The sequence below is a fragment of the Talaromyces amestolkiae genome (assembly GCF_001896365.1).
Source record: "Talaromyces amestolkiae strain CIB chromosome Unknown scaffold11.1, whole genome shotgun sequence".
Taxonomy (NCBI): Eukaryota; Fungi; Ascomycota; class Eurotiomycetes; order Eurotiales; family Trichocomaceae; genus Talaromyces; species Talaromyces amestolkiae.
In genome coordinates, this window is record NW_024468047.1 from 487,683 (window position 1) to 509,201 (window position 21,519).

Here is a 21,519-nt window from a genome sequence, read left to right on the forward strand (position 1 = left end):
GCACGTGCCGGATATACTAGCCCTAAATAGTACTAATCTCCTTCAGTATAGCCTGACCTACGGCTATCGGAAAGCTCTTTCCGGGGGGCATTGGCCAATGAAAGCTTAGTTTCACGCACACTTTACCAATATAGGATTAGCGCAGCGGAAGTGCTTATGACCTGTCCTAGACTTAATTTCTTCAGACCGCGGTGGGCTTCGGCCACTAGATCTTTAGGTGCATGTCGTCGACTTCGATGATTCAATAATATTGTCGTATTATAAGCCCATTACGGAATACTCAGACTAGCTGCAAAGCAGTCAAACGCGTAATTGAGAAGAGTAATTGTTAGTTTCAAGTCATGTGATGGGGAGGTCGAAGGTTCTTTAGCTAATTGACCATGCCCAACTACCCACTGGGGGTGATTTTCGAAATCCACGCAGGGAAACATCTCTGTTGTAACCGTTTCTGATCCAGTCGGCACCAATCGATTAATCCCTGCACGTCTCTGGAGCTATGGAGCCATCACATCTTCTTTGCGGCGCAGCATGCGCTTACTCAGTGTATGTGATTGGATTGGTCGTCCATCGTCTGTGGCTGTCACCTTTGTCCAGGTTTCCAGGACCGAAGCTTGCTGCCGCTACTGCATGGTATGAGTTTTGGTATGATGCAGTCTGTCATGGAAAATATACGTTTGAGATTGCCCGAATGCACAAAGAGTATGGTTAGTGCGGTAGATCTAGTTCTTCACCTTTGTGTGGTCGAATAATGGGTGGCTAACCGTTTCTTTGTTCGAGTCATGTAGGCCCAATCGTTCGTATTAGTCCGTGGGAGCTTCACGTCGATGATCCAAGCTTCTACGAAGTACTCTATTCGCGAGAGTCGCCTCGCAACAAATACAAATTCTACGCCAACATGTTTGGTAACGAGCGCGCGACAATTGCCGTCCTGGACCATGCCCACCACCGACTTCTTCGGTCGAACATGAATCCATACTTCTCCATGGCGCGGGTTCGCCAGCTCGAGCCGGAAATACAAACCCTAGCAAATAAGCTATGCGATCGTCTGAAGAGCTTTAAAGGAACGGGTGTGCCGATCAACACGCAGCATGCGTACAGCTGTTTTGCGACGGACATCATATCGGATTATACTATGGGGATCGGATTTAACTTTTTGGATACCCCGGATTTCAGCCCGCAGTGGAGCGCGACGTTGAGTGGGATCGCGAAGAGCAGTGCATTCTTCAAGCCGTTTCCATGGCTGCTTGTGATTATGAAATCGCTACCGGACTCATTCGTTGCTTGGCTCAATCCCGGAATGGGTTTGATGCTTAGATTTCAAGCGCGTTGCATGGAGCTTATATTGTCTGTTATTGAGAGTCACAATGCTACTGGTGATGAGAAGAATAAAGTCAAGTTTGCGCATCCGACGTTTTTTCATGATGTTTTGAATAGCAATTTGCCGCCGGAAGAAAAGAGTGCGGAGCGATTAGCGCAGGAGATTCAGGTCGTGATTGGCGCTGGAGGCGAAACGGTCGCCAAAGCTTTGAGTTGGATTACCTATTATCTTTTGGAGAATCCAAAGACTTTGGAGAAGCTTAAGGCCGAACTTGAAGAGAAAGATCCGAATCAGAATGCATCATTGGCAGATTTGGAGAAGTTGCCTTACTTGGTAAGTTTCACCACTTTCCCACAAATTACTGTTTACTGACTGTTTCAGACCTCTGTTATGCTGGAGGGACTTAGGTACGCAAAGCAACATTAAGCCCTAAATGTGTCTATACTAATGCTCTCTTCTATAGACTTTCATACGGTGTTAGCACACGACTAGCCAGAATTTCTACGGACCACGCCCTACAGTTCAGAGAGTGGACTATCCCAGCAGGAGTGAGTCTACTAATAATAAGTTTCTTAAACAAGTCTAATATTCTAACCTCAACAAAAGACCCCCGTTAGCATGACAAGCGTCTTCATGCACCACAACGAAACCATATTCCCAAACTCATACGAGTTTGTGCCCGAACGATGGATGGATCTGGAAAAACGCAAGTACCTTGAGAAGTACATGGTCGCTTTTACCAAAGGGTCCCGGCAGTGTATTGGAATGAAGTTCGTTACCATACCATACCCCTTAAAATCCCAGAATAGTATATTAATGTCCACCAACTAGCCTCGCCCGATCCGAAATGCTGCTCGCCTTATCCAAGGTCTTCCGCGAAGTCGATTTTGAACTATACGAAACGACTCGCGAGGATGTTACCCTTGCGCATGAACTATTCCTGCCGTTCCCTAAACTTTCGAGTCAAGGTGTTAGGGTTTTGGTGAAGTGATTAACGAACGATATGAACTCGCAATTTTATGTATGACCCTGAATAATATCCCTGTTCACTCCATCCTCCTTATTGATATATGTGTGGTATTATTTTTTCTATTTCGGAGGGATTGTCTAATCTGCAATTTGACCTTGAGCCCATACATGTACCGCTCAAATGTTACTTTTTGGATCATATCAATTAGTTGTATATAACCATCTTTAGATCCGAGACGACTACCTAGGTATATATATAACTTATCACTAAGAGGAAGTCCTTTTTTATAAGTCAAATGCATCGATGAATGTTTCTGATCCTCGCTTCTTAGTCGAATCATAGTATCGGCGTGCGAGTGTATGAGTCGTTATGTTCCAAATGTGTTTGGCTATCCAAGACTAGTCGTCCATTTTATGCGTATGCGGTCCCAGAAGCAATGTTTGAAACCAGGCCAGTCGGATTCTAGCATGATCCTGTATGCTGATGGGTTTGAATCTACTGTTAGTTGATTGTGTACTAGGGTCGGTTTCCCGAATAGATACGACGGTCGCATCTGAGTTCTACATACGGGGAGCCCATAACCAGCCGAACAAATCTACGTGAGATCGCGTCTTGAAATTAAGTAAACCTACGTGTGTCAAATTATCATTCACTGTAATCATAGAGAGCCGCTACAATTGATATGTATCGTCTATCGCGACATTTGTATAGTGGCTGAAGTCCAAGGCGTCGTCGCTGCCATGCACTCGAGCTCGTTCGCGATCGTCATTTAATCCATAAAGGTAATGCTCTCTGTCCGATCGTCTTTCGATGTCTTGCAGGGCATTTGGGCCTGAAGCATATCTCAAAAGAGATCTGATGCTGTACCCTGATTAGCATTTCAAGCTCCGAAAGGGATCAAGAAAAATGAGAGAATTCACCATGATGTCCATAGCCCAGCCGCATCCTGTAGTCTTGCGAGACACATTGTGATAGTACTGACTGCATGTTGTATGGAACAAATTTTAATATTATGTACAGATATGTTGAATGATACACGAAAATCGAATCGTCTATACTGAGTCAAATCATACAAAAGACCACAAACCCCTATTATCCGCTGGGAAAACAAGCAACGCCATCTGATGCCGAACAAATAGCGCAATAAGCCCACAGACTGTCTGCAACAACACAATACTCAACGCAAGTCGATCTTCCTTCATAGGACCGAACCACAGAATCCAGAGATTGAGTAGCGTCAAGTTCGTTGACTCGGTAATATCTCCATTCTCATTCGTCTTGATCCCGACAAGTCTCAATCGATGAAGAAGATGTAATGCCGCAGCAATCACCGGCGACGGTGGAACAGGCCATTCAGTCACCGAATTCTCCAACAACCCCGTCACAGCATTGAATTTTGGTAACCTGTGCCTAGGACAAGGTATGATATGAAAAAGCTGCGGACAGGAGAATAAGAAATTAAACATCTGCGGAATAAACAACAAGAGTAACGTCTTGCTGAAATGGCCTAGTATACCGACAACAGCAAAGACCATACCCGCGAAATAGCAGTATGTGTCGCCCACAAAGACTTTGGATGGGTACCAATTATGGCACAGTAGTGCCAGAGACACGCCGATGAATGGGAGAAGGAAGTATATAGAGAATAAATGCGAGTCCGTGGCCGGATGCGGGTAAGGCGTAAACGGACTCAGATACAAAAGATCGTTTAACAGCAACAAGACAGCGATGACGAGTGACTGCGCAACTTCAACGCCATTGACGCCCGCGAGCATGTTGATACTGTTTGGGCAAAAAATTGCGACGGCAGCCATGTAGACGTAATACAGAAAGCCGAGGTCGAAGATTTGCCCAAAGTAGCGTTGTAGAGGCATGGGCACTACGACGTGAGTTACGCCGAAATCGACAAAGTAAACGACTAACATGGGGAATGCGCCGAGGGCGGGGATTAGGACTTTGTGGCGCCAGCGGATGTCGAGGAGATCGTCCCCGATGCCGAGGAGGGTGATGGCTTGGAGAGATAAAAGGCCGGAGAGGTAGGATGCCAGCTGCGATTGTTAGAGTCGATATCTTTGTGATCAAAAAGGGGAAGGGAGGAAAGTTCGAACCTTGTTATGGGGAAAGCGATGAAGGAAACGTCCAGTCTCGACATGTTCGATATGCAAGACGACATCGCGATTTCCGCCTCCAGATGTTGCAGCCACAATATCCTTGTAGAAAGGAAAAGGGATGAAAGCAATCATGAGCAGGAGATACACCACAGCACATACGGCGCCCATCGTTTCAGGTCTGTTAAAGATCAATAAATAATACCAGCGATAGAGGATTGAAGTATACATACATCTCTGGTTTCTTGGCTTTGGCCATATCCTTCCCTTTCAATCCGACCTTGATAAAGCTAGGTCCCAGCCATCGAATTAAGCTGTACGTCGTGGCGAATGCGAATATACTAAATGCCAAAGACACCATGAGCGGTTCACCATCGCCGTGAAAGGAGTTGGCGACAATAGCAATGGATGTGCCTATCAGCGCCCAGAGGCTGCAGACTTCCGCCGTCGAGAGCGCAGTTGACGGCGCCATGTTTTACGAAAAGCCTGCTTTGACTCTATAGTTGCCGAAGCACTTCCTCTCTCTCTTTCTCAGGATTCAACCCATTTAATATTTGAAAATGGGGCAGGTAATTGACGTAAGTAGAAGAGCAATCTGGCTTTATCTGATTGTTTTCTGCCGGATGAATGATTCACCGCCTTGGAAACGCGGCAGCTTGCGACAGCCAATTAGAGGCCTGATATTGCGCATTATCTCGGCGCCTTCCCCGAAGCAGCTTCGTGGGGTTAGACCTTGCGATGTTGATTTGCTTGACTCGAGCTGCTTCAGACATCCACGTCCACTTGGCTTGGTCGTACATATGGCAACGCACCGAAATAACAACTCCAAGTTACACCTGTCTCACAAATTGATGTAAGGAATTGATGGGAAGTAATACAAGCTGAATTTGAGCAAGACACGTCCGTCTCAGGATGGGCACGAATTTTACCGACTTCGAGTCTGGCCATCGTGACTTGGTCACAGTCACAAAGTTCAATTTTTACGGTGATCGAATTGTGACGGGGTCGTCGGATCATAGATTGAAGGTTTGGGACCAGAAAGATGGGCAGTGGCAGTTGACTGATACGTGGCGTGCGCATGATGCTGAGATTCGAGATGTAAGTCTACGATACCGGTAGAGTGTTTCTACTAGAAAGGATGTATGACTGACTGGGGGCTTTACGGATAGGCCACTTGGAATGGTCCTTTTACAGGACAGCATATTGGCAGTGTAGGAGAGGACATGCGCCTCAAAATTTGGCAGGAAGATGTTACTCAACCTCCCAATTCAGGCCGCCGGTTCAAGTCCATCTTCCGCTTGCCGGCTCCTCACAGAGTGCCCTTTGTGTCGTTAGATTTTCGCAATATTGACTTGGACACTTGGCTGGCTCTCATTACCCGAGATGGGTATCTCATGGTGATGGAGCCTGTTATGCCAGACACGCTCGGGGAATGGCAGGCCCTTGACCAGTTCAGGGTGTGTACCGCGCCAGCACGAGGAGAAGAAACTAGTTTTCGGGTGCAGTTTCACCATGACTCGTTCGATGCCACGCACTCGTTGAAACCCGATAGTGATCGGAAGAGCTTGTCTCTCGTCGTCGCTGCCATGGATACAGTAAAAATCTACAGAACTGACTCGAGCCGTCGATTCTATCACGCTGTCGAATTGGCGGGKCACGGCGGKCTTGTTCGCGACATTTCATGGGCTAATGGCTCCGTTCGTGGATACGATCTTATCGCTAGTGGTTGCAAGGATGGATTCGTCCGCATATTCGAGGTTTACACATCCTTGTCAGGGAATGGCAATCATGGATATCATCATCATAATCGGAATGGACAGGTTGTAGCGCAATCGCCGTCTCAACGCGCCACGGCACAGTCGGGAATCGGGTCTGCGCTGGCTAACCGGGCTCCGGTAACGGCTTCACCCCGTCCAACGAATGTTGATACTCCGTTTCGCCATGAATATAGGGAGGTTGCTTGTATTGATAGTCATCATTTGGATGTTTGGCAGGTACAATGGTCGTTTGCAGGTATGCCAACACTCTGCCATGGGCTCATATTAAGGTTCACTGCTGACTTGACTTGTGCTAGGCGACTGCTTGATCTCTTCAGGAGACGATGGAAGCGTACGATTCTGGAAAAAGGCTCTTACTGGAGAATGGCTAGAATTCGCCGAGACAGACATGACAGACGAGTGCGTACTACCCACGAATATTCTATCAATTTCGACTGACATAGATCCAGAGAACCACCAAACTGAGCGAATCATTTTGCAATCGATACTGGAAATTGTATAATATTATAACACGGTGGAGTTGGGCATTTTGTGATTTAACAGTGATATTGGTTGGGAGCGATCTATTCGGCATACCTTGCTTGGGTTGTGTATGGATTGAGTGATACCCGTTTGTTTATTTGAATATCGAGAATATGAGTTAATCATTAGCACTTTTTTTGGACTGTGATATGTGGCGGAGGCCACTCATCTGTGGCAGTACATTTGACGTGGCTACCTTGCTCAGACAAAGTAATGCAAACTGCCTGTAGTCGTCGATCGTCGATCATAGATAGTTCATATTATAATAATACAATCATCCTATACAGGGAAGAGTCACTTGTCACCAATCAGTTAAAATACAATCATTACACTGAGACACCGGGTCAATTCCAAACTATATGACAAACTAGTGGCTATAGCGTTGGCTGGACAGTGGATGGGCATGACCACGGGTTCAGCGACGGCTACTACGGCGGGAGGCCCGCTGTCTTTTCCCGCCGAAGCGAGCCTAATTGTGGCAAAAATGGGAATTAAGTTAGTTGCTATCACAGCACGAGTCCGTTCTCTTCTTTTTCTCGGTGTTCTTCTTCTCAGGGTACTCTGCTCTTTTGCTCTTTAACTCATCTTGTCTTCAAGATTTCTTCATGTGTGCTGTTCCTTTTTCTACATCCCTTGCGTGGGTTTGTCTGCCCTTGTGTACCTCTTTTTTTACCCCCCGAAACTGCACTACTGCAGTACTATAATTTCTTACGGAGGACACCGACCACCCCCATACACACAATCATTGAGAGGGCACACCTAGCCCCTCAACGAGGCTTCGCTTCGATTTTCACCACCTCGTCAAACATCCTGATTGACTTTGTCTTCTTGTCTTGTCCTCGTTCCCTGTTATTCAAGCTCTCCACTGCCAGACCTCAGTTGGCCTGATTATCAACTCCAGTCTGCAGGCAATCGACCGCTTATGGGTTGCCGCCGTTGTGACACTGAGTGATTAATCGATATCGCTGCTTATTGATATTCCTTTTCCCCGATGACATGCTTTCGTCCCTTGTCACACTTGAGCTACTCGATCAACTCTTTTCTTTTCCCTTCCTGCCTGATTTCCCAATCTTTTTGAATCTCAGCCTACACAGCTGTCTCTTTGTTGTTGTCATTTGTCATGGCGTGTACAATCCATGACTTGGCACAAGGCCATGTTGGCTGGCACGCACTAAACATGGCTACTTCTTCAGGTGGTTGAGCTGGTTCCTGAATTCTTCATCCTTCTACCTCCTTTGTCATTGAAGCTCGACTTTTGACTACACGTGTTACACGTCGTGCTTAATCTAAGCTTCGTGCTATCATGGCTTGACTACGCTTTGGCCGAGGATTCATCGATATTTGGCCATCGATCCTTCTCCCTCCAGACCTTAATTTTTATGCCCTCAAGTCTACTAATCTGTCCTGCCTGACCTTCCTACGAGCTCTAATCCGTCACACTGCTCAGCCTCCCTCGTCATCTGATAGACCGATACCACAGCAATGGCACGTGCACTTTCGTGGTGTTTGATTGACGCCAAGCTGGAAGCGGCTAGCGCTACAATGGTCGAAAGCAACAAGCGAAAGCTGACATCTGACAGCTGACTCAGCAGCCAGAACACGATTGGTCTCGCCGCTGGCTGACTAACCTAGGGCCAAACCTCGGGCTCTGATACCATGCCAGAAAGAGGCAGCAAAAGGGCCGATCGGAGTGGGGTAGCGACTTGATTCACGGCCAGCCATTGGCCACACCGCCTGCCCATCCGCCTGGACGTGACACCCCATTTATTTGCGCGCTGCTGAGTGGCTGGTCGGAGGCAGTCGGCATACGTGTCTAACCTGTTTCTCCAACGTGTGTCTCTCCCTCATTCCCGACCCAACGCGGACCGCCCTCGCCTCTGCGACCGACAGAAAGCAGACTGACAGACAACCCTTAGCAAAAAAATGAGCAAATAACTTTTGTGAGGAGTCTCGCGCCGTTGAGCATCGAGATTCCTCTGCTCGTATTCGAGTCTTCCATGTTTCAATTTTTCCGTTTTCCATTTTCGGGCTCTTTTTCTTTTTGCTTAGTACACTTTACAATATTATTGTTTCATTGCGATTAGCCTGTTGCTGCCATGTTTTTTGCTGGCATTCTATTGTGCGGAAAGGGCAGGCTCGCCCTTTCTCTCGTTCCCGCCGCCGCTCTTTCCTGCTGAACGGCCAAGTTGAACCTGCCCGGAAAGCGCGCCTTACCCGTTTCGCTCATTTCGCTTGGTTTGGCTGGCCCAGGTTCAGCAGCAGCCATTCACAGCGAGAGAGCCTGGTGTCCTTAGGCTCCTCTTCCCTTCGTCCACTCCTTCTCTTCCTTCCTTCGATCCTCAACCACTACTTCTTTCTCTCGTCAATCTCACCACCACCACCACCTCCTCCTCCCCTCCCTTGGTGTTTCTTCTTCTTCAACCTTCTATTTCTTCATTTGATTAATTATCTTCTCGACTTGACGACCGTATTTTCCTTCTTCTCCCACCTCCATCGACCTCTTCGACGTTCCGTTTCTCGAATACCGAACCCGACCTTGTTTTGCTTTCACGGCTCGAATTTTCCAGGTTTTCCACCGTTTCGTGCCCTCCACCAAATGCGCGTCGACTCCTTCATAATCCTTGATCGCCTTCTTGGACTCGATTCCTCCCTAGCTTCCGGTCGCAAATCTCGAACTCGTTGACGAACGCGAATCCTCGACCCTGTACTTTTATCGTCTTCTTCTCTCGCCACAACGTCGATCTCTTCACCAGCCGTCACAACTGGATCTTTGATCTTGATACTGTCATTTATCATCGCGATTTTTCGTGAACCTTAACGTGACGTGCATCGCTCTCGTGTCGTCGACGAAATCGCCACAGGAACACTACGTGTTATCTTTGCTGTCGTCGTGTCGATTCTTCTAGACATCTGCGTGCAGCTATCTAGACGAACCTCTGCCGATATACACGACGACGACCTCAGCGGCTTTTGACATGCGCGTTGAGGAATCAAACCATCAAGCTGGGTGCTGAGGAACTTTTTCCATCACCTGTTGAGGTAAAGGAGGTCATCTGTCGGATTATGACAGATACCTCCTTGCTCGCAACAACGCATTCGACCGGAGATTCGTATCCGGTCACTGCTTCTATCCACTCCCCGGCGCTGAATGGCGCCATATCCGATTCTGTCCCTCTGGAAGACGAAGAGCCCTACACCATCAAATGCATTTGTGCCTTTGAGGACGATGACGGGAATACTGTCTTCTGTGAGAAGTGCGAAACATGGCAACACATCGAGTGTTACTACCATGGCCAGGAGGTCCCGGACGTACACTTCTGTACAGACTGTTCACCCTCGCCACTGTACTTGGACGGAAAACGGGCCACTGAGCGACAGCGTCGTTTACGGGAGCAAAATGATAGCGGTGACCGGAAGGCCAAACGCTCTGGGTCAAAGAGCCACAAGAAAAAACACCACAAAGAGGAACTGGTCAACGGACACCACCGCAGTGAATCCATTTCTAGGGACCAGCCGGGTATCCTCAAAAAGCCAAAATCCTCTCATCGACCATCAGCGTCAGTGAGCTCTGTCAACGTACCACCCAAGTTGCAACCAGATCCTCGAAAGCGATCAGGGTCCATGACAAACTCAATGAGTCCCACGAAATTCACATCTACACCACCGCAAATCCCTCTATACTCTCACGAATTCCTGCATCTATACGAGAACGACCGAGGTTATCAGGACAGGGAGAGCAACTTAGTCAACAACATACACCTAATGAATGGTATGGGATCATGGGTCAAAGATCCGTCGACAATCCCACCAGATGGTACTGGTCGTCCCCCACAGGATGTTTTCGCGTATGCAGACGTTCTGGATTCTTCCGCATGGCCTCAACTATCGTTAGATACCCAGATCGATAGGGATATCGAGATGGAAGGTGTACATCCAACCTGGAAATTGCTGCGAACTCAAACCGCTGTCCACAAGGATCAGATTGTCGGCGAGGTCACAGGTAAAATAGGCGAGCTTCGTGATTATTGTCTTGATCCTGCAAATCGGTGGCCAGAATTACATCACCCTCAGCCTTTTGTCTTTTTCCATCCTCAACTTCCTATTTACATAGATTGTCGCCAAGAAGGTTCCAAACTTCGATACGTTCGTCGTTCGTGTCGCCCTAACGTCACGTTGAAGACTTTCATCACCAATGGGATCGAGTATCATTTCTGTTTCGTCGCCAATCAGGATATTCCCGCGGACTCGGAAGTCACGGCGATGTGGTATATCGACCGCCAGTTCTCTGGAGACAGCGATCAGGAGGAAGCCCGAGCGATCTCCATGAGCAATCTTCTCGCTAACTTTGGCGGATGTGCCTGCTCTCCATCCCAGCAGTGTCTCTTAGCTGCTGTTGATCGCCGTCGTCACCCAAGCTTGAAACAAATGAATGGCAAGCGGAGGAAGGCAAAATCTAAATCTGCTGTCTCGCCTACGAGTGTTGGTCGCTCTAATACGAGTCGTGCGGGTAGTGAGGTAGCCATCGACGATGATAACGCCGATAATCGATCAACATCTGGCTCCGTACGTGGACAGACCCGTAGTCGCGATATGACTCCAACACATCCACCGCCTGAATGGGCCTTGCAAGATACGGAATTGTCGGCGCGAGATAGACGCAAAATCGCAGCAGTGGAAAAGAAATTCGAGCAGCTCGAGCATGATCAGCACGGACAGCGCAAGAAGAAGCGAGGCAGTGCAACATCTTCACATCCGAATCTGCCTGCTCCACTACCTGTATGTTCATCTCCCCAAATTACTCAGTTGATCACTAACATATGACAGAAGCAGTCGAGTGTACCAGCTCCTGGCAAATCTCTAAAGGTGGACACAGCTGCCAGTCGCTTGTCTGATCCCCGACATTTCTCACGCAAAGTATCTGATCCCACCAACGCGCGATCACCTCTCTCACGCGCTGCCTACGTTGACGAATCGCAACAAACTCGTCCTCCTCAGATTAATTTCGCTCCTCTAGGTCGACGACTGTTGAAACGCTGCCTGGAAGACAGCGCAAAGACCCAATGGCCGACTAAGCGTCAACAACTGTCTGCAGGTCTAACACCCACGGATGTCGCTCTTTCTCCGTCTTCGGTAGCCCTTTCACAATCCTGGGGTTCTGGTGTACGGCCATCTTCTTCGCATAGTGAAGATGTAGACATGAAGGATGGTCCAAGTGATACAGCCTCTGTCAAGTCCGCATCTCACGAGGTCATGGCAAAACCACCCTTGCCATCAACAGCAGCCCACAACACGCTTGTACCTGGGATGTCGCCTCTCAATAGTCGGATGAGTCACCTTCATGTTCAATTACCGTCCAATCACTTCGCAGTGCCTTCGACACCGGGTGCGGCAACTCCTGGGTCGCTCCAATCACCATCGGATATTGTATCACAGCCAGCTCAGACACCAGGTGGCAGCATCACAGCTCCTAGTCCTGTCAAGAAAAAGATGAGTTTGGGTGATTACATGGGTCGTAGAGGAACGATGGCAACGCCAACAACGGAAAAGACTCAGGCTCAAGCCACTACACCGGCTCTTGCACCATCCAGCAAACCAACCTCGCAAGCTCAATCGACCACCCCACCATTATCGACAGATGGCGAAACTCAACCGCAACCGCAGTCGCAACCGGCCCAGGGAGCGGAGACGATAAAAAATGAAGCCTCACCGACCGATACGGATATCACGATGAAGGATGTCCCTAGCAAACCCCCCATATCTCCTCCTTATCTTTCTTCTCTTGGAGCGCAGGATGACAGCAAAGTCCCGCCAATGACATGATACCCTAGATTTGTTTTCGTTTCTTTTCTCGATTGCCTGTGCTTTTCTTTCACTTCATCGGAATGATACTTCATATTTTAACTATTTTTTCTGATCATTGATATTCACTAATGAAGGTGTATTGGACTTTGTGTGTGTTGTATCGGCGTTATATTTCTTACTGTCTTATCTACTTGATGATAACGAGTCTTCTCGAAAAGGGTTCTTATTGTGATGGCGGGGTTTTGGCTGGGGCGGCGCGAAACGGCGTAACTGAGGCAGGCGRATTCATTTTTACTTTTCTTCTCTTCTCTCTTCTCTCTTCACTTCTCGATGAATTTCAATTTGGAAACTTTTCTGGAGACTTGGTTTAATTGAGTCTGGTATCATTGTTCGTGGGCAATGATATTTGATGTTGGTCGGAAACATGTAGGGTTAGAAGTTAGTGTAGCTTTTTGATATCCTGGAAAGTTTTGACTAATAATCTATTTCGAAATATGAATTCTTCCGATTCTTCATGTGTCTTTGGGTCTTTGATTAAGTGGGTAGTGCTACCAGGCTTCCTTCACTGGCCGGATGTGTCTCTAGAGACCATTTGGGGTCCTTCGTACGTATCACCCAGTGTTTGAGGCCTGTCTTATATCGATACTGCAGGGCAGTTGTCTTCGTTGAATGTAAAATACAGGTATGGAGGAGTACGAATTGAGTCCGCGTCCCACACGAGAAGATTCATCAACGCCTCTTCATGTACAGGGTCGTCTTCAACATCGTGCTTGGTGGTTTCCAGTGATATTCTCTGCCACTGAGTTGACTTCCATGGGCCCTCGCTGAGTCTCTGGTATCTCGCTGACCATATCGATTTGTGACTCATTCTGGCTCGCGTCTTGCTGCTCAGTAGGATGAGATGGAACGAGTTTTCGAGGAGGATCGAGGTATTTGGCCATAGATTTTTCGACGGCTTTCTCTACAGCGTCTTCAATAGTGTTGTCCACGGCACTTTCCACAGCACTTTCCACGGCGTACTCAACGGCATTTTGCACAGCGTTCTCAATGGCATTTCCGACACAATTTGTGAGGGCAGTTTCGACGGAATTTTTGATGGCTTTGTCGATGGCCTTGGTGGTCGCTTCATTGATCTGGTCGATGGCATTGTTTACGACTTTCTCTAGTGCCTTCTCCAGTAGCATGTCGAGAGACGACTCCGTTCCTGGACAAGAATCGAGGAGAAAGATCAGCACAGGGCTAGAGGAACGAGTTACTCGCATGAGGGGAGGGGGCCTATCTTGGGTATACATACCACTGGCAGCGTCGCTGCTCTGCGTCATTTTGGCGGTTGAGCTATGGTTGTCGATAAACTCGTCAATGATATGGTTGTATTGGTCCTTTGCCGGAAAGGGTAACCGAGAATCAGGTATGAAGATGATGGGAGAGTCAGAGATTGGAACGGGACAATTGGGACTGACTGAGAGGTGACAAATGAAGAGGGAAGGAAGACAAACAAACGAAAAGGGAAGGCGGAGGGCGTGTAGAAGGAAAAGCACCGACGACTCTGAACAACAAAGAGAACGAACAGGGAAAGAGCTTATTAGGTTACCTATATTTGTTTATGCAAGCATGCGTTGGGTGCAATGTTACTATCTTTCAATACACTAAAAAATATCCCCTAATATCAACCCTTGAGATGTGACTTGATTTGATTCTGGCTCTAGGTGTGATTATACGCAGAGTTTTTAATAAATTGCCATTGAACTCAAGTATAGCACACTTTCCATCTGATAAAGACATCGAAATATGGCTTKTAGAGATATCTCTGAGAGGAGATCGTTCATTGATTCGTTGTTGGCTAAAGTGTTACATACAGGTGAATTGCTGAGATTGTCCAAATTTCCTCCTCAATTCTTCCTTGGCATTGTCTTCCTTGTCTCAATAAAGCTAACGGCTCATCAAACTTTCTGAGTTGATTGCTTTGAACAACCATTTTGTAGGGTTATTATCCTCATCGGCCTTCTTGCATCTCAAATACAGTTTCTCCTGAAGCCAAGCAGCAGCAGGGCAATCAACATAGTCGATAGCTTTTACCGAGAGCAATTGAGTACCATATGGTACTTGAAGCATGTAGGAACCATGAGGCGTTCGCCGCAAACAAAATCTTGTGGACTTCCTAATCTTGTCAAAACCAACACAGAGAACCGGCTCATGGTTGATGAAATTACCGTCCTCGATGCCCAGAAACTTCTTCGTGCCCACATTTTGGAAGCAAAGCCACCCAATGAATTCCATGCATCTCCACCAACAGCGCTTGCGTAGCTCAGTCTCGGCATCAGGCCACGCATCAGAGGCCCATCGAAGTTCTGGTTTTGATTCTTTGTCCACAGCAAGTACAAATCCGTCATAGTCCTCCAAATGAATGGTGTACATCTCACCGGGACAGGGGTGCCGAGCCGCATGATAAAGGTGATCATCCTCCACCAGGTAGGCATCATCGTACCTATCGTTTTCCCCCCTCAATGGCGCTGGTGTAATTATAGTGGCGCGCTCAATTTCCATCACGTCTTGTTGTGATTCTTCGCCTCTATTTTCGTCCCCCATTTCTGTCGCAGCATTGGTCACAGTTTTTTGTTGTACAGACTTATTGGAGACTGACGACTGGACAAGATCTGCAACATGGTCTGAGATTCTGTTGATGGCTTTGTCTACAGCTTTTTCGACGATGTCGCTGAATTTAACAGAAGCCTCGTTGACAATCTTTTCCAATGCCTTCTCCAACAGCATGTCAAATGAGATCTCCTGCGCTAGAATAGAGCGGAAAATTAAAAATTTAGCACGGAGTTGATTGGAACGGTCTTCAGAAGAGGTAATGCTCAATAGCGTACATACCACTTGCAGATTCGCCAGAGCTGGGAGCCATGGTTGTTGACGATGGATCTCAGACGCTGATACGGTTGTGCCGATTCCAGACAATAAGTTAGATGGGAGGTTGTCAGAGTGAGATAATGAATTAAGGAAGAATTTGAACTAGCTGAGTGACTGTAGAAGACGGTTGTGAGAGCTCAGGCCAGGGAAAGGAAGAAGAGAAAGGGGGTTGGGCTTGTAGAGATATACACTCACGTGAGCTACTATCGAGTGCAAACGACACTTGATGCCCGGTGCCTCAAAGACTCTGTGGTTTCCCAATTGGGTAATCTAGTTGCCCGGTAGAAGCCCTTACTCATGGGTAAGGCCGTCACGGCGACACTGATGGAAAGACAAACTACGGGCAGCAGGAACCGAAAATTCAGAAAAATACTGATACAGTAATAGTCAAGGTATATAGAGAACACACAGGAAATAAATTCCTCAATGTAATTGTTAGAACGAAGCTTCTCGAGATCTACCTTGACGATTCCACTGGATGAGCTAATTCAGTTGACAAAAAGGCACATTTGTTTGTTATAACCTTGGTACCGTTTAATATCTTGATGCAATTGAAATAATGATCCTGTCTAACTGGTACATGCTGAGAGAGACTTTGGATGCATTGCAATGACCTTGCATCGCTCTATTCACCTTCGCCCTCGATCTCCTGCTGCCTTCTCTTTCTGCCTAGGTTCCATATTTCGTAACTCATATTCATTGGTCAAAAATCCTCCTGAACTTCCATTTTTTAAAACAGCTGTTCTTTTCCCTGTCACAGGAAAATTCGATATCATCTTCATCAAACCATGTACACTTACCAAACGCTTCATACCCAGCTGTAACATAAGCGGAAAACCTATCCTTTCGGGCCTGCAGCAGGTAGCTGTTTCCTCCCATGCTTTCTGGACAAAATCTTGTGTTCCCCCGATCATTCCTTGCATTCAACTCTGGCCAATACCCACGAAATGTGACGCCCAGGTACTTCTGGGTTGCGACATTCCGGAAGTAGAAGCCCTCTTTTTTGCCTCTTGTGATGCACTCCCAATGACAATAGCGAGTTTCGTTCTTGTTAACTTTGGCAGTGACATAAGCATGAGCTATCAATATAGGAGGCGGATCAATATCGTCTATTGCTAGCATAGCTTTCAGCTCGTCGTCTAGGTGAATTGCATAGGTCCTACCTGGGCGTGGGTATTCCCAGATAACTTGGGGCAAATTTTCCGATAGGCCTTTATCGTCTGAGGAGTCTCCATCGACGGAGCCTTCATCAGAGTCATCATCTTCGATATCAGCTCTGGAAGTGGATTCCGACTCTTCAAGTTCCATGGGCTCTGTTTCCGGTTCTTCGGGTCCGTCGATCACAGTATGCGTCGAGATTCCTGCCTCTTCCACTTCCACACGATCTTGGCGACCTTGTTCCATTCGGCCAGGTGATTGAAGCTCCATCAAGCGGTCTGAGAATCTAATTAAAGTCTCATCGAGAGCCTTCTGCACAACTTGTTCAGCCTTTCGGGTAGACTCTTGTATTTCGTTGACATGCTCCGAAAATTTGGCAAAAACTTGATCCAAAGTCCTTTCAACAGTCGTGTCAAGCTTTTTGGTCACTTGGTCGATATGTTCATCGAGTTTTGTTAGAGCTTTGTTCATGGAATTTTCGACAGCTTTCTCAATTAGAAGCTCGATTGAGGGCACCTGGCCTACAGTAGAGTAGGGTTCAGCACGGATTTAAATCATCGAACTTTGAGAAAAAAGATGCTGCATGGTGTACCTACCGTCAACATGAACGCTTGTCCGCATCAGATTCGAATCAGCCATGTTTTCATTGATAATAAGCTCGCCAAGATGGTTGATTGCTCTGGTGGTAATGGTGGTATCGCTTTGGCCAAAAAGGCACCCCGACAAGAGCGGATCAAAAGTGATGAATGGCGGGTAGTAGAGGTCAGAGGTCTTTTTGACAAGATCGATCAAGAGAAAAGTCCACGCAGTAGAGGAGTCAGGCTTGATAGCGATGAAGAGAGAAAATCGACGCGTTGATACGTAGATCGTGAGACGCGAAAAGATATTTTGAGAGGAAAGCCCACGTAAATAAGAAATAAAAGTATGGATTGATAGTGAGGTTAGAGGTTGTGTTGAGGAAATGGAATTTAGAGGCGAAGAGTGAGGAAGAATGAAGTGAGATATGCTTAGAATAAACCAACGAAGCTGACTAAGTGAATGAATACTCCTTAGACGAGAAATAAGTGAGTTTACCCCGATAAAAACTGAGAGAGAATCATAAGCACGAGCATGTCACCCTGCAGCTTCTTTGATATGACAATAAAATGATCTCCCAGAGACAACTTCCTCATCTTGTCTGCGGGCTAGATCTGCATGATAGAAAGAAAGAAGGAAGGAAGAGATCGTTGTTGATTGAATGTCTGATTTGGCTCAATATCTCTTCGAAAAAGTTCTCGAGTAGATACGAACTCTATCTCTTCACTTGCCCTCGAACCGTGCTCCGATTCTTTGGGGCTTTTGAGCCTAGTCTGTGTTGCAGTGTCTGGGTTGTCTTCGCGTTCTCAGCCCCTTGCTGGGCTGAATTAGACAATCGAAGCTCACTAAATTGTTGCGAGATTCTGGTAAAGGCTTCGTCCAAAGCCTTATCGAGCCCTCCTTTGACAATCCGGGTAGGCGATTCGTTTTCTCTAATCTGTTCTGAGAAACCGATAAAAGCTTGGTCTTGGGCCTTTTCAGCGGCTTCAATCATCTGTTCGGTAGCTTTCTTGACAATTTCGTTCACTTCCAATATAGCTGCTTGTTGTTCTTTGATGTGACCCAAAAATTTACGGAGAGCTTGTTGATGGGTCCTTTCAACAGCTCTATTAATCCTTTCCATAGCTTCGTTGACCGTTTTATCAACTTTCTGGTCCAGTGATTCGACTTGCTCGGAGTATCTGAGAAAGGCCTGTTCTTGGACATGTCGAGCAGCTTCATCAACCTTTTCGATAGCCCTACTCACGGGCCCTTCAAAGGCTTTCTCGAAGAGGTGGTCAAAGAAACGTGTCTGATCTAGAGTATAGCAGAGAGCCAAAGTCAGCGAGGAAACTTTGAATCTTATTATGATCAAACAGCGGGTAAAATGTGACGCGTGATAGCGAACGTACCAGACTCAGGAATAGAGAACTGAGTTCCATTTGATTCAGTCATGGTAATGAAAAATCCCGACTTGACGAAACAGCTGACTGCTCTGTTGGGATTGATTTGTCTGGATATCGAACCCCGATAAGATAGGAGCGCGAAGAGTGAGTGATGGAAGATGAAATATGCGAAAAGCAGATCAGATGCTATGTAAACAGTTTAGCCCAGGAGGAAGTTTCTAAGCAACAGAAGACCAAGGCCTTAAAATGATGATAAGAGAAACCTGGATATGTCAGAATGGATGGCTGAAACAGGAAATAAATCAAGACAATAGGCCGAACAGCGAAAGAACAGGGGTGAAAAAAGATAAAAGCAGGTGAGAGAGGTGAAAGGGCAGACATCATATGTGAAAAGTTGACGTGAGAAGATGAATAGGGACATAACAAAGACTGAGAGCTGCAGTTCAGAGCTTTGTTTTCCTTCTTTTTCTCTTCATTCTTGATATTCTCTGTAGATTGGCGCACCCAGTTGTTAGTTCCTTACAGGTATTTGCCGTTATCACATTAATTTGATATTTTATTTGACTCGATCTCGCCTAGTCCGAAGCACTGAACCCGTCTAAAATGTCACATTATAAAAAAAGAGGCCACTGAATGCAGTGCAAATGATTTTAGCATACCCTCGCTCCAAAACATAAAAAAAGATGAGAAAAAATGATGAATCAAAATACACAGATTGAGAAATGAAGAAGTGAAGGGAAAAAATACGAGACATCGAAGGGAACAACTCATTTCGTCCACCCCTTGGCCTTCATATTATTCTCAATGACATCCCAGATATGTTCAACTATCTCCCGATCCAGCCATCGTCCAGCACCGTCAACACCCTTCTTCTCGTCCCAGCGAGAAAGAGTGAAGGTGCTCACACCTCGACCCCAATCTTTAATCTGATTCGGGACATGTTCGCCAGTCATACCGACGTAGATACCAGCAGCATGTCTAAAGAGTTCTGGCGGGTTAGACCATTTGTATGTCTTGAATTGCCATGCTTGACCGGTCGTGAAGACGGCGACGAGTCTTTGCCAGTAATCGGGTTTGAAGTTTGCTGTGCTGTCAGCCAGGATGAAGCGTGTTGGTCTTCGGCTAGTTTGTGCGGCGCCGCCTGCACCGGCGCTGCCGCCTTGGCTGCCTGCTGCGTTTCCGATGCGTGTTTGGCGGGTGATGATTTGCATGTTCGAGGTTGTGTGTGATGCTAATGTGGGATGGTCGGGGGGTACAAAGACACCATCTTGAAGGAATGACTTGATATTGGAGAGACGAATAGGCGATGAGGCGGACGGAGAAAGGAGGATAATGGGGTCGGGACGTCGTGAGCTTCCTGATGACGAGGAAGAACCCGGTTTCTTGGGAAGCGCAAGACCGGCTGAGGGAGCTGGGACAATGATTCCTCCTTTGCCTGGTGGGCCCTTGTTGCTTCCAGGTGGATATTGGCCGCGCGAGCTGCGGTTGCGACCAAGGAAGATCTCTGCGGTTTTGCGAATATGCGAGAAGTCCTACAATATCCATTAGTTGACACATAAGAAAGCAAGAAGCTTGTGGGGCGAAGCATACCGTGGGTTTGATACCACGCAAGACAGTGTTCCGATCACCCAACTTCCGCTCGCCGTTGTAAATCTCTTGTAACTGAGGATCAATCACTTTAGTCGGTCTGGCACCTGCAGCTGCCGCCGCTGGAACCGCAGCTTTGGGCACAGCAGCAGTAGTAGCATCTGCCGCCACGGCAGGAGCTGTTACATCAGCAGCGGCGGCGGCAGCCGCTGCCGCTGCAGCTGCAGCACCTTCCAAAGGCTTGATATATTCACTATCATCCGAAGCACCTTCAAGCCAAGTAATCAAATCCAAGCGCTCAACGAAAACCAAATTCAACACCTGCTCTTCATTGCCATCTTCCTGCTCCTTCTTCTGTTTTAATGCCTCATTCACCTCCTGCGCCGACGCAATGTACTCTGGAATAGCGACATCCTTTTTCTGCCATGCAAAGAAGATACTGCGCAAATCGACCTGGGCATCGTTATTTGCCGTGGAGACGAAACGCGTTAATGTGTTGAGTGGTATGGTGTGCGGAAGTGGGTGGGCGAAGTACAATTGGTTAGCCTTTGCGAGGTCGTCTGTGAGGTTGTCTGCTGCGTTGGAGATGTCTGAGGAGGTGGTCGGGGTTGGGAGAGCTTGAGCTGCGATTGCTCGTCGCAAGGACAGCAAAGGGTCGGAAAGAAGAGGGTCAGTCGCCATTTTGCTGTATTTTCCCGGTGGCGCGTACACCTCTTTTCTATCTCCCTTTAGTGAGCCGCGAAGAGATCCGTGGGAAGCTCAATTGTGAAGTTGAGTTGTCATGGAGCAGACTTGTCATGTCGGTCTCAGTAAGGTTATTGATGATATGCGCCTCGGAGAATCTATTTAGCGGCTTKCCGAGAGTCAATCACGTGATTTCATATCAACTTTCTCATTTCAATATGAGCCCTCTATGAGACTTGCAGCAGCAACTACTTTTACGTTGTCTACTTGAGGCTTGGAGGATTGTAGTTCAATTCTAGACATCCGTCTATGCCCATGATATTATCAGGATATATACATGCACATGAAAGTATCAGATATTGATGTGACAAACGAAAATGGTAGTCAACAATGAAGGTAAACTGAAAACCAGCCTCCCACTATACGCTTGTGTATCAAGTAAATGTAAGCAAACAGGAAGAATGCTTCCATATGATGCAAAAGAAGAAATAGCCACATGCAAAATGTGCGAATTTTGATATCAAGTGAAGAAAAATTGTAAAAACCCCGCAAACCGGTATGTGCAATGACAACGCCCATTCAATGCTTCATGGGAGAAAGGAGAAAAGGAAAAAGGAAAGAGATGCAGGCGTTTTCGTATTTCGGCTCTTTTCGCTGGTCCCAATATGACCTCCTGCCAGGAAAAAAAAAAAGTACACGAAAAAGGAAGATGTAACCAATG

At 47.1% G+C, this 21,519-nt stretch overlaps 6 protein-coding genes across 6 annotated transcripts; 2 read left to right on the plus strand and 4 right to left on the minus strand.

Moving 5' to 3' along the window:
• Positions 1 to 496: 496 nt before the first annotated feature.
• BHQ10_006124 (uncharacterized protein) lies at positions 497 to 2,309 on the plus strand (the record flags this gene model as incomplete). The annotated part of the gene is made up of 7 exons (XM_040878676.1): positions 497 to 543; positions 595 to 642; positions 805 to 1,651; positions 1,700 to 1,725; positions 1,782 to 1,866; positions 1,925 to 2,088; positions 2,150 to 2,309. The coding sequence occupies 7 exons, from the start codon at positions 497 to 499 to the stop codon at positions 2,307 to 2,309; spliced, it is 1,377 nt and encodes a 458-aa protein (XP_040734628.1).
• Positions 2,310 to 2,959: 650 nt separating this feature from the next.
• Positions 2,960 to 4,868, minus strand: BHQ10_006125 (uncharacterized protein; the record flags this gene model as incomplete). The annotated part of the gene is made up of 5 exons (XM_040878677.1): positions 2,960 to 3,120; positions 3,376 to 3,698; positions 3,753 to 4,336; positions 4,397 to 4,577; positions 4,630 to 4,868. The coding sequence occupies 5 exons, from the start codon at positions 4,866 to 4,868 to the stop codon at positions 2,960 to 2,962; spliced, it is 1,488 nt and encodes a 495-aa protein (XP_040734629.1).
• A 440-nt stretch (positions 4,869 to 5,308) lies between these two features.
• On the plus strand, positions 5,309 to 12,516 carry BHQ10_006126 (uncharacterized protein; the record flags this gene model as incomplete). Its single annotated transcript, XM_040878678.1, has 5 exons — positions 5,309 to 5,494; positions 5,566 to 6,409; positions 6,471 to 6,573; positions 9,684 to 11,472; positions 11,521 to 12,516. The coding sequence occupies 5 exons, from the start codon at positions 5,309 to 5,311 to the stop codon at positions 12,514 to 12,516; spliced, it is 3,918 nt and encodes a 1,305-aa protein (XP_040734630.1).
• A 740-nt stretch (positions 12,517 to 13,256) lies between these two features.
• Positions 13,257 to 13,820, minus strand: BHQ10_006127 (uncharacterized protein; the record flags this gene model as incomplete). Its single annotated transcript, XM_040878679.1, has 1 exon — positions 13,257 to 13,820. One exon carries the CDS (start codon positions 13,818 to 13,820, stop codon positions 13,257 to 13,259), a length of 564 nt encoding a protein of 187 aa, XP_040734631.1.
• Positions 13,821 to 14,427: 607 nt separating this feature from the next.
• On the minus strand, positions 14,428 to 18,576 carry BHQ10_006128 (uncharacterized protein; the record flags this gene model as incomplete). The annotated part of the gene is made up of 4 exons (XM_040878680.1): positions 14,428 to 15,287; positions 16,209 to 17,087; positions 17,989 to 18,438; positions 18,534 to 18,576. The coding sequence occupies 4 exons, from the start codon at positions 18,574 to 18,576 to the stop codon at positions 14,428 to 14,430; spliced, it is 2,232 nt and encodes a 743-aa protein (XP_040734632.1).
• A 718-nt stretch (positions 18,577 to 19,294) lies between these two features.
• Positions 19,295 to 20,795, minus strand: BHQ10_006129 (uncharacterized protein; the record flags this gene model as incomplete). Its single annotated transcript, XM_040878681.1, has 2 exons — positions 19,295 to 20,059; positions 20,118 to 20,795. The coding sequence occupies 2 exons, from the start codon at positions 20,793 to 20,795 to the stop codon at positions 19,295 to 19,297; spliced, it is 1,443 nt and encodes a 480-aa protein (XP_040734633.1).
• Positions 20,796 to 21,519: the final 724 nt, after the last annotated feature.